The 17,273-nt window shown below is 42.5% G+C and overlaps 1 protein-coding gene across 7 annotated transcripts in view; it reads left to right on the forward strand.

The window, feature by feature from the left end:
• The window catches only part of LOC106659874 (unconventional myosin-XVIIIa), a 139,215-nt gene that overhangs the window by 9,673 nt on the left and 112,269 nt on the right, over nt 1-17,273 (forward strand). For all 7 annotated transcript variants that reach the window (XM_014382597.2, XM_014382595.2, XM_014382596.2 and 4 more), the window contains exon 5: nt 1,608-1,742. In XM_014382597.2, the coding sequence (XP_014238083.1) occupies nt 1,608-1,742 (135 nt within the window). The remainder of the gene's footprint in view (nt 1-1,607; nt 1,743-17,273) is intronic.

The following is a 17,273-nucleotide window of genomic DNA, read 5'->3' on the forward strand; positions in this document are numbered from 1 at the left end:
GTACTTTACACGAAGAGAGGAAAAAAGAGAACATAAACGAGCGTGAAAAGCTCGTTAACGTCGTGCGTACGCGAGTTTTCGGCGGACTACCGTGTATTGTACGCACGTATACGCGAATTGATAAATAACGCATCGCGTGCTTCATGGTATAGAAAATCACAATTTCTCCGGGTAGACACCCATTGTCTAGAATTTTTGGGTACCATGGATTATTATTCACCAATCATACGCGCGGGCTTATTAATACACTACCGTGTATACGCGCTATATACACGCACAGGAATCGCTTCTTTGTTCTCATTGGCTTTTCTCCGCGTGCGAAAATTCTCAAAAAAGTGGAGAAGACAAAAAAAAAATCGGAGCTGTACTTTCGTTATTCGGTGCGTGCGCTACACGAGATGGTATATTGTTCGATTATTTCGATCAACTTATATTACGATGATGTATCGCACACCTGCAATGGCGTGGAGCGGAGCAGTATCGAAACTGCGTTTTGTTTTTCGCGCTTAATAACGAGCGAACTTTCTTCTTCCTCGCCTTTCGCGTGTACAGCAGCAGCGTCTAAACATTCTCTCTCATTACGTCGGGCGTGTGTATATTACTCACGCGTCTAGGATAAACGTCGGGTGCGTAGGTATTTTTCATCGCGAAAAGTGCACCGTACGGGCGCGCTACGCTCGACGTCGGCAATGAATAAGAAGACTGAAAGAAAAAAAAAAAACGTATCGAACTCGAGGTGTGGCGCGAAGGCATATATCCATATACGTTATTATTTATCGCTGCGCAACCGCAACTGTCTCTTGTAATCAGCTTTAATAAAACGAAAGTATAACTCGCGGACATTCGCGCGACCATCGTATATATAGCAGCCTCGATCACATAGCTTCTCGAGATTTACGATAAAACGTCTCATATGGGGGCTAGCCGTATAGAATTGCACAACTGCAGTACTGTTACGGTATAAATAATAGTAATGCTCATCATATTTACTTGATACCCCGATCGCGTGCACTCGATGCCCCGAGCTGACGCTTTGGCTCGTAGCGTCTTTGTTTTCTTCGCGCGTGTGGCTCAGTCCAGTGGCAGTCTAATAAACAGGCGTATTATTTTTATGAAGATTCAGCTGTACACAAACGTATTATATAGTATACCTTGCTTACGTACGTCGAAATCAGATCATCGGGACTCTCTCTCTCTCTCTCTCTCTCTCTGTGCTCGGGAAACAGGAAGTCAAGGCAAATATTGGCACGGGACACAACGAGAAAGGAAGAGAGATAACGACGCGTATAAAAACGTATATAGATATAACGTACGCGCATTGCGGAAGGGCGTGTCGAAATGTCTCCTTATACGCATAAAAACCACGTACATACGCACACGAGCTAATAATGCGTGCACGTTACGAACGGGGGCTCGATAATACGTGTGCTGCACACCCACACCTGTATGACAAAGCAAAAAAATCCTGCTTTTTTTGCTGCTGCATTACGATGCACGTATAGGGTTCGTCGTTTTCGTGTCATGCCTCACTGACCCGCTAATGCAACAACGTATTTTCAACGCGTGTGTACTTGAACCTAATTTTTCTCCGTCTTCTTCTTTTGCAGGTACAGCCGGTGGCCGAATTGTCGGAGCTGTCGCGGCGCAGCGGCAGCGACGGCCACAAAATCGAATTGGCCCAGGCCAACATACGCGGCGGAACCCTGCGTCGCTCGGGCAGCCTACGCTTCCATCAGAATAGGGTGAGTTTATATATCTACTATACTATTTCTACACACATGGCGACTCACTTATATACGTTATATCAGAGACGTGCGATCGGCCGGGACACGCAGTCCTGGCCTGATATCGATTTTTTTCCTCGTTTCCCTGCATTACATTATGTGCTGCTGCTGATGTTGCTCGCGTGATGAAGTTCACGTGCTGAGCTTTTGTCTATGTGTATGTAATGTAAATGTACGTGTTTTGTGTGTTACACACAGCAGTATGTACTATATGTAGGTAGGCAGCAGTGCCTGACCTAAAGCCATCCATTTGTGCCGACCCCGCGCACGTACAACGGCGCGTCATACTCTCTTTCTTTGATTATCGTTTCCTCGTCGATGTACAACTACATAGGATCCGCATAGTTTATTCGAGAGAGTCGATTTTCGCAGCGACATGGACGACTTGGCTTTTATCCATTTCATTGATGCACGTGTATGTACACAACAGAATGTATAAAACAGCTGGACGCCGTATAACATACAAAAAACTGATCTTCGCGTGCAAAAAAGCGTGTCTGGCCCATACCATAAGCAAATCAGCTTCGCGGTCGAGAGAGAGAGATAGAGAAAAGAACCGCATTCAGCTCTGCGTTGTCAGTGAGCACTTTTCGCACGTCACATTTTGCATTTGCGACACAGGCAACAACGATGCGGTATACGTACAATACGAATCGCAACGAAGCGTATCGCTTCTAATACACTCGTGCGCAGCGCCGAGACACTTGTTGTCTCTTTTGTGTGTATATACATTTAAAAGCTTTTAAAGCGCAGCGGCGCTGATCGTCCCCGCAAGACATTCGAGGCAGGAAATATAACGTATATCGCTACAGATATATATGCACCGCGAGATGCTCTCGTTTCGTCCCGCGAGCTTGGTGATAAATTGTCTCTCTCTCTCTCTCTTTTTAGCTTAAGAGGTGCATGCCTCTATGCGTTGACCCAGATTTTCTTAGCGCACAAAGTCTTTATAGAGCGACGGGAGGTCGAGAGACGTGTGTCCAATCGATTTCTTGCCGCGAGATAGTCAGCAACGATGATGACGATGATGATTCGAGAGATTGCAATAAACGCCGCAGCAGCCGCCGAACGATTAAAATAATTGATACACAATAGAGAGGAGAAGCTGCAGAAAGGAGAGAGAGATAACATAAAAGTCATTAAACTTTCGCCTAGACATAATTATTTACTGATGTAACACGCCGCCGGTTGTTGCGCCGGTCGGTCGGTCGGTGGTGGTGACTGGTGGTGTTATGGCTGTTATACAGCAGTGGCAGCGGCAAACTCTCTCATTACCTGCAACAGAATATCTATATACCTATACACGAGCTTCTCACTTTTCTCACTCTCTATGTTTTCCTCTCTCTCTCTCTGTGCTGTGTGCGCTTCTTCCGTGAGAATGAGGTAATTATATTTTCTGTGCGATGCGCGCACATAATATCTATACACACAGGCGCGGTTTACCTCCTATTATATTCATTACCTGTATTCTATATATATTATGAATACATCCCAGGTAATGTAATAATAATAATATCGTTGCGTATAATACAGTGTATAACGTCCTTTCGATTTCTACGAAATCTCCGCCCTTATCGCGCTCGACTAATCTGGTATACATATTATACGCGCGTCTTCTCGGGCGACGTAATGCATTTAATTGCAGCAATACAAGTGCCGTATATATACACTGCAGCTCTCTCTTTTTTACTCTATTCAATCGTTTGTTATAAACATTGCAGTGTATACGTATATTTATAGTCAAAGTGCCGATTCACGTGCTACTATTGCGACGAGGACGACGCCTCGTCACAAGGGAATCGGTCACGCGTACCGGTTTTTCCGCTACTGCTGTGTCGCGGCGTTCAACAGTTTTTCCGCTGCTGCATTGTGTGTACTCGATCTCGTTGTCATCGCGTAGTATAAGTACTCGCACAGTCGATACGCGTCTCCGTGGCTTCCCGCGCGCTCGCGAGGATATAATATATGGACGTACATACCACATCGAAGTCCGCTGCGACACATACGCACAGAACGTCGCGCAGCTAGAGTGTATAATATACCGTTATTATAGGCTATAAAACGCCGTAACGCTACCATATAAACATCCACGGCGAGAAGTCCCATACGCAGCTGCAGCAGCAGCAGCGGTATATATACACTAGAAACTCGATCGAAAATTAAGAGAGTAAAAAAATAATAATAATCAACGACACTACGTGTGTTGGTGTATCAACTTTTGCTATGTCAACAAGACGCGCGCGACGATCGAGGGAACGTCGTTTCTCGATGATTCCGGCGAAATTCGAGTCCGCGCGCGTGCGCGAGAGCTTCTCGTACGTGGCGATAATTATAGAAGATTTTTGCTGCAAAAAAATAAAACGCGTGGAAAGTCGCGCGATATTCGCGAGAGAAACTTTTCCGAGTAGAGAGAGAGAGAGAGAGAGAGAGAGAGACTTTCTCGATAATGATAACGACAATCAAGTCACATATACGGGCCCCCGTAATAATGTGAAGAATTCTACTATAGGGTATCAAAGCTTCCAGACGAAAAACGAAATTCTAAATTGAAAAGAGCGGCAGTTGCAGTTAAAAGAATTTGACCTGAAATAATTTTCTCAGATACTGTCAAAAGCGCTAAAAATATAATAAAATGCAAATTCTCATATCGGGCGCCGAAATACTTCATAATCAAATAATGTACTTTCCTCAATCTTTTACGTAACGATTCTCGATCTTTTATTATGTTGGCAGTTCGACCGTTCGACGTTGTGCTTTAATGGACGTGAAACACGACAACTTGAACTTTATATAGACCTAATTATTTCGCTCTCACGCTGACTCGTGTGGCGGGGAAAATTGATTTTCCCGATCTTATCCGATTACTGCGTAATTGTAGAAGTGTAATTTCATAGACACACGAATTATGTATTTAATGCAACGTTGAGTCGCGGAAATTCACTTTCTTTGTGTGTTTTAATAATCGCAGGAAAAAAAGATTAGTGTATCGCACCAATCAACTGATTTTTTTGTACAAAAATCAACGATAGTTTGACAAAAAAAAAATTACATTCTCATTTCCTTTTTCGTGAACGTTTTATGAATTAAAAAATAATTAGTACAATGCTCAATTTATATTGAACAGTTATAAAGGAAAAATACATTATATCTTACGTAGCAATTTTAAATCCTATTGAAACCTTATTGAACATCAATTTTATTTTATACATTTATCAAGTCACAATGCGTGATGCACTTTATCTATGTGGTTTTGAAGGCGGTTCTTCTGTATGAATATTTTTCCGCATCTGTCGCATTTATTTCTGTTGCTACAATTATCTCTATCGATGTGCCTTTTAAGAGAAGTTTTTCGTGAGAATGACTTTCCACATCGACATGTTTGTTTGATATTATTATGTACCGAATCGATGTGGCTTCTCAGATTAAATTTGCTTGTTAATTTCTTTCCGCAAATATCACATGGATATCTAATACCATTATGAAAAGATTTGATGTGGACGTGAAGATTTGCCTTGTGTGTGAATATCTTCCGCAAATATCACATGGATATCTAATACCATTATGAAAAGATTTGATGTGGACGTGGAGACTTGGCTTATGTGTGAATATCTTGCCGCAAATATCACATGCATGAGTGATACCATTATGCATCGCATCGATGTGAACTTTGAGATATCTCTTGCATTGAAATGTTTTTCCACACGTATTACAAGTGTAGGTGATACCATTATGCACCGCATCGATGTGAGCTTCGAGACTTTTCTTGTATTGAAACGTTTTTCCACACGTGTCACAAGTGTAGGTGATACCATTATGCACCGCATCGATGTGAGCTTCGAGACTTTTCTTGTGTTGAAACGTTTTTCCACACGTACTACAAGTGTAGGTAATAACACTATGCATTACATCGATGTGTGCCTTGAGTCTACGTGTGCCATTCCTTTTTTTCGTAGCTCCTTTCTTATTTTGCTCACTTATGTCACAGTTGGAATTCGAACTCAATTTTGCGACAACGTCACTAAAAACTTCTTTTTTCATTCCGTCCACAATTTTTAAATTAATCATGTTTTCAGTTTTATATTCATCGATATTTTTAAAATTGTCCAAATATGATGGCGAATAATTGCCAATTTTCTTATCTGCGAATAAACTCATATTCGGCTTCATGTCTTTGCATTGAAATTCTATTTGAATTTCGTCGTCAAGTGCTCGATTTCGGTTACATTTTCGAAGCTCATCAGCCTGTAATACAATTTATAAAATTACATGGACATTTCTGTAAAAAAAGTTTGTAAGCTTATCGTATTATTTCAAATAATTATCGATTCTTACTGAATTTTCTCGCAGAAATGTCGATAATTGGACATCTTTTATATCGGGTTTCGTGTCAATCATTTCATTTTCAATGAACGACATATCAAAAGGTTCCTCCTTAACTCTGAAATTAACTCCAACAAGATTAATTAACATTCTATAATATTTCATTCTCGTTCTCGTAAAGTTAAAATTACCTGACAGGATAACTGAATACACCGCTCGAATCCATGTTTCCCGTTTGAAATTTCATCGACGATTGATCTTTCCACAATAAACATTGAACCGACGAACTTAAATTCGATCTTAATGATGTTTACAAATCACGATTGAAAATTTGAAATAACTACTTCTCAACGTATCGACGTCTGTTATTAATAACAAAATCAACGATTTGTCAATTTACGTTTACGTAAAGTATCCCGTGCTTTTCAAAAATGTTTATTTTATCATGCATCGTTACGGCGCCAGCCGATTTTATTGCAAGCGGCGGTCGATAATGCAGCTCTCTCGCGATCGGAAGTTATCTTTTATGGCTCGATCGTACCAACCGAAACTCGGTACGAGAGATCTGTACCGTGGCGCTTTTTAATAAACGACTCGTAATTTACATACATCAATGCCCACTGCGATGAATTAAGGAGCGCGGTCACTGGATGATAATTAAATTTCTCAATCGGAAACAGATTTTTAACGTTCGATCGACTCGCGATGGATGACTTTTTTTTACATCGACTCGGCATTGATCGAGTTTTAAAATTGTAAAAATCATGGCTATTATGTAGCTGACTCATAATTCAACATTTTTTCGCCAGCGAACCTTCGTTCAATAACAAATGAATATATTTCGTACTCTCGCTGAAAGAGACTTTTCAATCGAAAGTCAAAGACGTCGCCGTTGTCACGGAGGCACGTGTCTTTCACTCTCTCTCTCTCCCTCGACAATTCACTCATCGAGCTATCTCTCGTCTTACGTATTGAGTTTACGTCGAGAGCAGCACAGATACGTACACACGGGCCCTCTAGTATGTATAGTCGCGGAAAACAAAGGACATTTCGTCCGTGTATCGGCGTATACGGTGACACGTATTTAATACATACTGCAGTGCAGTAAGCAGTATCGAGAGAGAGAGAGAGAGAACGTACGAGCACACACACACACACACACACACACACACATAGATACACTCGTCGATTTGCGTAATTTCTTTTTTATAATAAAAAATACCGGGGGACTTCGATACATATAAGTCGTATGTAAATCAATGTTTACATTCTCCTGACGACGACGACTACGACGCGGCGACGCCAGCCGTACAGGTATATAATATCGAAACGCGCGCCTGTCACTTCGTTTCCTCTCGTTTTTATATGGCTCGCATTTTATAATAATATAAATTGCCCGCGCGCGCCGTACATCCGTCGATGATGACGATGATGCTTTATCAATGAATTATGTGACACGACTTCATAGAAGTATAATATCTGAAGCTCGATGTGACAATTAATTTCTCGGCAAACGAATACGTTGTACACGTTATAGAGTCACATAGAATTTCGTTTTTTGTTTGCCGCAGAAATAATTTTTTTTTATCGTTATTTTCTCGCGGTAGATCGAGAGAAATCGTTTTTCACGAATAATATCGCGGCATTCGCACGCACGCATATATAACACAATGAGATCCATTATCAGCAATAAACACTTATATGTATCGATTCCGCCGTTCTCGCTGACGCAGGACACAATACAAACGCGTGTACGTATATAGGTAAGCGCGACACTGTGCGCGGGCGGCGCACAATGACACTTTCTTATGTGTGTTGGTATAATTTAACCGCGCGAAAGTAAACGAAAGCAGCCGCGAGGCTCTGTGGCCGATTTTTTCTTTCCTCTTATATTCTCTCTCTCTCTCTCTCTCTCGCCGATCGAGAAATATACTTGAGATATATGTCTCGGGGCCCGCGCTCGATGCTGCTATACATATGTAAAAGAGGCCAAGGATCGTTAACGGGTCTGCGCCTAATTTCCAAAGCTGTGGCGGCGGCGGCGGCGGCAAAGCTGCGGTGGAGAATATATACTACATACGTGTGTATATGTACATTAAACCACTGACGCATATAATAAATTATTAAAACTCCGATAGAGGCAGCTCGAAAAGTCGTCATTTTCGTTCGTTCGGTCGTGTTCACCCACGCCATTTAAGCGCGCTGCGGCTGCTCGCGTTGACTCATCGTGCACATAGCGATATATACGTATATGTTGTAAGCCGATCGTATAATATAATTGCGCTGCACGTATCGTTTTGAAGAGAGCACGAGAGATACGTATACGACCTTATAGGCTTTGAACTTGTTTCGATTCACCCCGTAAGTAAGAGACAGAGAAGAAAGAGAAAGAGTTCACGGTTTTATCGACCATCCATTACCCATTTCTATAACGCCAAGACAATAAAAACTTTTATCGTCGCTCGTTCGCAAAAAACGTAATGCCCAATCGATAAATCAACGATTTCAGACATCGATATTATTTAGTGCAGCGCGTTATACAAACACGAATGTACCTATATGCAAGAGATCGCACGAACGTTCACAACACATGGTATCGCGCAAAAGAATATCGAAGTGCACGTGTACGTGTGTTTATATACATATCGTATTTATGCAAAGTCGCGTCATAGTTAGGCTTTAATGCCCTATATTGGAAAGCTTCTTTTTTTTTCTAATTTAACAGGTTCGTGCGCAGCTATAGTAGAAGAAGTCTCGAGTTAGAGGAGCCGCGCGCGCATAGGGAAATTAGCTCTCCGCCGATGGCTTTAATGATGTACACACACAGAGCACAGCGCACAGCACGTCGAACGACGTTGTTAACTTCTTTACAGCCTACATATAAATGCATATGCTGCCTGCCACATTATTATAAGGCGTTACACATATTGCGCATATTATCGCGTGTATTCCGTGTTGCGTGCGCACTCGATATTATATTATAATATTGTCACGCTGCCGCGAGCATAGCAGCAGCAGCAGGTCGATATATAAAAATAAATTTACTTATTTTTTTTTATAACTCGGCATTCATCTATTCTCTCATCCCGCGCAGTGCATCGCGCGTGTATACGTACTCGTCTCGGCTAATTGGACGTGTTATAATGCCTGTATAAGTATAAAAGTTGCCGCTTCGAAAGTTACGCTTATTTATCTCGAGCTAATTATCTTTTCGCTTTGGTCGAAATAACTCCCGTGCGTACGTACTTACGTAGATTAGTTTAACGCGGTGATTTTTCGTCGAGTGTAGTATAAGCTCAAAAGCAAAAAAAAAAAAAAATGATGTTGAAACGCGTGTATAAATGTGCTGCTGCTACCTGCACACGAGCTATATACTCTCTACGTGGGCGTTAACGAGAGAAAACGACGTCCTCGGTGCGCGGTGAGCTTTTTAACTTGGTCGCATTTATAAATATAATACGTCATGTGTGTGAGTGTGCGGCGACATCTCGGCAGCTCGCATAAACTATACACACACACACAAACCCGTTGTGCAGATAGATCGATCGGATATATTTATTTAACAATTATGGAGAATTGATTATAGCGATTGTTATCTATATCTTAGAGACTTTATTGCGGGCGTCGCAAGATCAATCAGAATCGAAATTACGAGTGTAATAAAATTAGCGGCGAATTAAATTTTATTATACGAGCCATCGATTATCGATATGCGTTTATGCTGTATAGGAAATCGACGATCGGTTATCGATAAACAGTTGTGCCTTCGAGAGTCCGCCGCAAGCCGAGATCGACTATTTTTAATATCAGTCCGCATTAGATACATTATGATCGATACGATCGATAAGAGTAATATTTTTTTTTTCTGAAATATCAAATTGATACTTTTATAATATATTACATAAAACGATCATTAATTTAATAAATCGCTCTTTATTTTTTTGTTTCAGGTGAGTTTTCTCTATACACTACGATGATTGAGTAATCCACCGCAATGAGTTACACGGCACTTAATTATTACGATTGCGCCGGGTTGTGCGCGACAATGCCTCTCTCCGATCGCTTTGCCGATCGCAGGGTAAAAGGATTTCGATCTTATCATTTATAAGAAGCTTGAGAAAATGTCTGTCTAAGAATTCTCCGTATATAACAATGCGACAACGACGACGACGATCGAATCTTCGTCTTATATTACTCGTTCGTTGAAATTTTTCGTTATGTACGCGTCGGTAAGCGAATACTTCTATCCGAATGCGGCAAACCCTTAAATTGAAATATATTATATATTTCGACATCGACTCGGCGCGCGCGTTGTCAATTCGCGACAATGACAATTAAGCGCTCACCGTGTGCAGTGGCCAACGGAGTTACGAATTTTCACACGGAGTTGTGCATTACATATATATTCTTATTTCATCCGCGCACGGGTTTACAATGGCATACGTGTATAGCAGCTATATACTTACCTCTCGTACATGATCCAAGTTTTGGTTTCTTAAGACAGAGATGCGGTGGCTAGATAAACGTCCTTAAACGTCAACAGTTTCTCTCTCTAACTCACTCGACGCCCTTCTCTCTTTCATTGTCGTCGTCGTTGTGCATAGTTACATTTTATATTTGCATGTATCTGTCTCTTGCTCTCTCGAGCTCTCGATAGACGCGCGGCTGCTGCTGCGGCTTTTGTTACTCCGTCTGGTCTCGATCGGCGGTTTAAGAAACGGTTGCCACGCGCTTCGCGGCGTTTACGTTTCAAAGAGCGTATCAGATTCAGAATGTAGGTATGCAAAGCTATACTTTATAATATAGTACCTATATGTACTATACTATACAAAAGCCGCTGCCGTGTATCTATTTATTTATTATCGACCGGGTCATATTTTGTGTAACGGAGAGGCGAAGTTCAAAAATATCGCGTGTCGGCGTCTGCGTAACGGCATCGTGCGTAACATACGTTACGCACAAAGAAAACGCTTCGAAATGCTCCACGCGGTTCTTTTTCTACGAATTTGCAGAAAGAGACAGAGACGCGTGGTTGCGTTTGGCGCAATTCGGTGTAATACAATGTATCGCGTGCGAGAGACGTAGAATCGCATCGCGTGCTCGTGTACTGCAGCGTACGTTTTGGGTAAAATACCGGTGTGTCCGCACTTTAATACCTCGCATTAAAACCTAGAGTCCAAAGTAGAGCGCCTCGAACCGAGAGGGATAGAAGTTGGTATATATACGCGGATCCTTGTATACATCGTGCGTAATTCGCGGTTTGCGGGCTGTTTTTCGCATGGATTTGCCTCGCGGAATCGTAATATATATGGGAAAGCAGTGCTGCACTTTTCTCCTCTCCCGACAATTATAAGTACCATATTCTCGCAATCTCGTTGGTTGCCAATCGAAAACTGAATTTTCCCTCCGAACGTCACGACGCGTAACGAGAGTTCATAACGCGCGAACGAATCTCGTCGACGTTGGATCTCTCGCTCCGCGTCCAAAATAAACAGTCGCGCCCTGTGCTCCGTCGCTCGTGCCGCGCACAACGCATTCGCGCGACGTCACACAGTTAGCTTTGCTGCGAGCGAGCTTGTACAACAAATCAAACGAGCGAGCGAGAGAGAGAGACAGATTCGCGAAGCTTTTAAATCTTATAATATACGTGCGCCACATCAATCTTCGGACCACGGCTGAGAGAGAAGAGTTCATCGGCCCCTGCGCCACCGACGAAAACATCGAAACGCGTGCATATAACGCGCGTTTATAAACACGCGTGCTGAACCCGAGAAAGCTCATCGTCGTCGTCGTTGGTTTTATTAATGCTCTCAAAGAGAGTAGAATAAAGCGCCCAAAGTATAGTAACGACGAAAAAGTTGCGTTGGGAGATTCGCACGTATATACAGATCTCCGCTAAACAATACATTTTCAAACTCGATTCGTATTTACGTATGCACGCGTACGTATACATGTGTGTGCTTTCTCCGAGAGAGATAGATAATTATATAACATCCGAAAATAATCTTATGCGGATTTCCAAGTCTAAGCGGGTATCTCTCTCTCTCTCTCTCTCGGCTCTGTAAAAGCTCGCTTCAGGGCAGAAACGCATACTCATACGCGCGCGCTGCTGTCTGCCTTTAAACTTCCGGCGCGTGTATACGCGTCTATTTCTGGCGAAAGTTAAAATTGCCATCGCGCACTCGTCGAGAAAAGGCGCTCGAACATGCGAGTGAAGAAGAAGTAGGAGGAAAAAAAAAAGATCGGATTGAGCCAAAGGGTCCAGGCTATTTATTACGTTATAATACACTCTCCAGAATCCGCCTGTTTTAGTTTGTTATTGTGGATTTTTAGTGGAGGGTTCTCAGATCTCTGCAATGAACACGAGTGAAAGTCGGACGGTATATGTATATGAAATTAAAGCTGCGGATCCCAAAGCTGCTCTGCACTTAAACGCGAATTATGTATATGCCTCTGTGTACCGACTGTTTTCATCTTAAAACTAGCGCAAACTCGATTTTGTTTATTAATACGTGGAATGGGGTTATTATTGGAATCGTCATTCCTCGTCTACTTAATGGTGCAGCGTATGCAAAAACTTTCGAGCGCAGTTCGAGTATTACGTTTCAAACAATAATTAAATAATATACGCTACTTTGTCCAAAAACCGTTCGGAGATTTATGATTGCCGCGTTGCGGTGTTGCGCGTGCTGCGCTCCGAGCTTTTAACAGCTAATTCGTCGCTTGAGATCGAGTAAATTAATCCTCGCTCGATATATATATGTATATACCGGGAAAGGGGGAGAATTTCGACTAATGATGTTGCGATGCCGTGGGTTTCCGCGTACATAAACGCGCTGCAGAAAAGAGATCGACTTTTTGGCGAACGGCCAATATGCTGCCTATATACCACGAGTCGTTCGATAATAAATAGGCGGTACTGCGCGACATTACTTTATACGCGTTATAATGTATACCTCGAAGCTTTATGGAGCTGATTTCTCGATATTACGGCGTTCGTAACGAGCGTAAATATTCAATTTCGTCTCGTTACGGCCAACGCGCGCGCGGTGTAATATACTCGCTTAACGGCGCCGTGTTACACGCGCGCGCGCGTTTATTTATTTATACGCGAGAGCGTCGAGTTTGTATAATAATTTTCTCTCTGGCTCTGTCTCTTTCGCTGCGCATTAGAAGTGTTGAAAAAGTCCCTTCTTGGAGACTCGTACACACACGCATCTTTGACGAGTCAATTTTTTTTCTTTCTTGGCTTTCTTTCTAGGCTCGTATTTTACGCCCGAGCCGTAATATATAATATACTTATCAACTCGCTCCGAATGAAAAAAACGGCGACACTTATTAGTTCATACGCTATAGATAGCTCTTAATTCTCTCTCTCTCCTCTGCACAGAGGCGAGCTTTTATATATATCTACGTCAATTAATTGACGCGAGCGCAAAAGAAGAAACACGTCTTCGTCGTCGTCTTTCATAATGTATACCCGTTAATAAGGAGCACGAACGAAGCTGACTATGCCTTATCGTGGTCGCGTAAATAAATGATTTCTGTTTAAGTTAAAGCTGATTAAAATTGCGTTACACGTGTGTGTGCAACGTGCTTTGAAGAATTTTGTGCATAATCGGCTTGCTCGCTGGTCGATGAGCTCTGGCTGCTGAATGGACGGGATTAACTGCGCGCGCGGTCGGAGTCTTCCGATAGCTGTTTCTCATCGCTCATTTGCGTATGTAGCAGGTTTTGTCATAATAGTTGAGTGCCCCGATCGGGCTCGGCTGCGATCGTTGCGCGACGAGCGTGCAAATTATTATGGCTCTCGCGCAGGTCCGATACGCGCGGGGTTGCGTTACTTTTTTTCCGCCTTTTTTTCTTTTTCGTTCTCCTTTCGCAAAGAACGTTTATTCTTGCCTCGATTTGTCAGCTGCGACATATGGTAATGAGAAAAAATTGATTGTCTTTAATGAAATTTACGAAAATGAAATTACCATGTAGGACGTTCTTTCGATCTAAATGCTCTACCGTTACGTGCATTGAATATAATTGCAGTTTAGGTATAAAAATTACGCTGATTATTACAATTCCAAAATTACAATACTACACGAGTAACTGGAATTTTTTTTAGTGTACAGCAGCATTCTAAAATCGCATCCTACAGCTCGCATTAGTGTCTAAAGATTCATGTCTTTATGCTCACGTTCTTTTTCTTTTCTTTTTCTTTTTATCGTAACGTTAACGTACTTAGCGCTAATCATACTTATTTTATACTTGTCATTCGTCGCACACGATACAGCTCGCTAAAGAATTTGCATCCGAGCGGGCAAATTTTTCTCATGAACACATCCTATATGCGATCGTGAAATATTCATGTAGAATGAAAAGAGAGAGAAAAAAAATAACGAAAATCTAGCAACGCTCCGCGCTCGCCTCGAGGATAACGCGAAATAACACTATCCAGACTTGGAATCAGTTGGAAATACAAAACTGCCAGAGAACCGACCTCAAAAGTGAATCATGATCGCATGCATAGACGAAACATTCTATAATGTACGTTATAATTTGCTCTCGCGCGGAGTCTTGACAGTTTGTTGATTTAGAGAGTGTATAGTTTGTTACACACACACACATATAGGCGTGTAAACGAAGATTCCGAGCGATGATTGCAAACTGTATCGAGAATGGAAAATTCATACTTCAACGTGTACGAAGAGTATAGAAAGCTATATTTTTGCGCAATTGCATTTGTATCGAGTGCATCTGGGAAAAAAACACAAAGCCTTCGCGTGAAATTTACCAACAATTAGCTGTATATCGAGAGTGCACACAACTGGTAGTTAATTGTTCGAACGACGTACTTGGAGATCAGTCACCCACACGCCGACCAGGGCAATGCGTTGACCAACACATCTTTCAATATCACATCCATACAGAGTACAAGAAATAATCCATTACAATTAAGCGCTGGAGAATAATCGTCATCAACGATTACGATATACACACACGCAAAAGTACCGTTGAATCGCAATTGTGTCGAATTTCGAGGCAGTTTGAGCCAATATTACGAATTGGCGGGAGAGTTATAAGGAGCTCCTTTTCTTCAATAGTATGTATCGTCTCTCTTATTATGAGAAAGGCGCGCACGAGCTGCCGAACGCGACGCGATTGCGAATGTGTCGCCTCTCGTCCGCAATGAAAGCGATTCATCGCGAATTCCCACAGCGTCGACTTGAAAAAAAAAGAAAAGAAAAAAAAATTTCGGCTATTGTCGACTGTACGCCCGTATGTATATCGATGCGTCAGGATTATGCGCGGGAGTTTATTATGAACGTATATAGCCTTGAGCTTGGCTCGAACGTCGTCGTCGTCGCTTCGATGCGAAAAAAAAACCTTTCGGTGCAATAATAAAGCAGGTGAAAATTTCTTTTTGCTTTTCTGCTACGTTCCATAATAAATATAATGTCAAGGACAAGCAATTTTTAAGCACGTGCGTCGGTGCGGCGATCTCGAGTCTCGTCGAAAGGGGCGCCTCGCTACACGAATTCAAGATTTTATATACGAAGACGTCTTTCTCTACGAGTTCGCAGAAATTCGTGGCATCGATGCATTAGACTTTTTTTTTTTTTATTCGATGACTCGAGCGCATATAATGTGTGCCAAGTTCACAGCTCGACTTTCCTTTTTTTTTCTTTCCCCTTTCGTCTCGAGGGTAATCATCTTTTCCTCGAGGTATAAATCGAAGATAAATCTCCGGGCCTCGCGCTTTCTTTTTCAATAAGACGATCATTGCACGCCGATTTAGAATCGCGCGTGCGCGCCCGTATCAATTGCTTTATGTGAAATCGTGGTCAATGCATCACGATCGTCGTCGTCGTCGTCGCATGTATTGTGTGCGGCGTCGTCTTCGTGCATCGATATAAAAGCTCCGAAATCGAATTTCTGTGTAAATTCTATTCGACGCGTAACGAGCCTTCTCTATAGATATATACCCATTATAACCGCGCAATCAAAATTTTCGACCGATACCTCTTCTTTAATTGCCCACATTGGCAATTTATATTCATGGGAAACGTGTGTGTGCCGCGGTTGATGGTGAAATCTGCAAGTTGAAAGAGACGACGACGACGACACTTTTCGTTTGCCGATGATTTTTTCATTGCTTGCGATATCAAGCGAAAGAGAGAGCGAATCAATGGAGTTACAAAAGAACAATAGGTGAGACGACGACGTCGATGCGCGATGCGATGCGAAAGGGATGTGTGCGCGCGCGCGCGCTCGATTAGCCGCGGAAGTTGACGATTAGCAATGCAATGTCTGCACGGCGCGCAGCGTCATCAGCAGCAACGAAAAGGAGAGAAAAAAAGTACGCGATGAGGAGGAACAATATAAATCACGTCTGCACGACGACACGCGTGCGTTATAATGTATGTAAGTGTGTGCGCGTGTGTGTGTTTTTTATATTGCGACACTCCTTGTATCCTAATGATATTCGCGTGTGCTCGATTGCGTTTTGATCCAACAACTCGGACTACTCTTTCCGTCTATATATTTTTCATGCAAAATCACGTATCGACCCGTCGGGTTGTAAAAAATTTGTATTTTACGATATCGTAAAAGCTTCTGCATACAGTATAGTCTACGGTCGAACGAATTATATTTCGAGCGAGCTGTATATATACCGCGTGTAAAAGCTCGTCGGAAGCCTTTTCCAGCATCGCGTGCATACGTGTAGGGCCTGCCGCTGCTCCGAGTCTACACACGCGCATATCTTATAACGTTAAATCGCCAAAAATAACGCGGCGTGCGTGTTGTATACAACAGCAGGCAGGCATTGCAGTAATTCGGCAACGCACAGTCTCAGACGTGGGATAAAAGGCTCGAGCGTTTCTGGACTTCGGACTATGTTGGAGAATCCGCTGCTTACTGCACACTGCCTATAGTAGGCTACTACTACTACTACTACTGCGTGTTAATGTATCGGTCTGCCTCGGTTGTTTTATTTTATTTCATTTTATTTTTTTTTTCGTTTTCCAAGCCACGCACGAGCTTACGGTGGTCTCTTTGCGCGCAGCCGAAAAGCTCTTGAAACGTTGCGTGTACGCAATATGCCTTACCCATGCGCAGCTACGTGCGTAGTGCGAGATCTCGTTAACGTTCGCCCAATTTTAGCCCCCATTCTCC

The sequence above is a fragment of the Trichogramma pretiosum genome, unplaced genomic scaffold (assembly GCF_000599845.2).
Source record: "Trichogramma pretiosum strain Unisexual culture from Peru unplaced genomic scaffold, Tpre_2.0 scaffold21, whole genome shotgun sequence".
Lineage (NCBI taxonomy): Eukaryota > Metazoa > Arthropoda > Insecta > Hymenoptera > Trichogrammatidae > Trichogramma > Trichogramma pretiosum.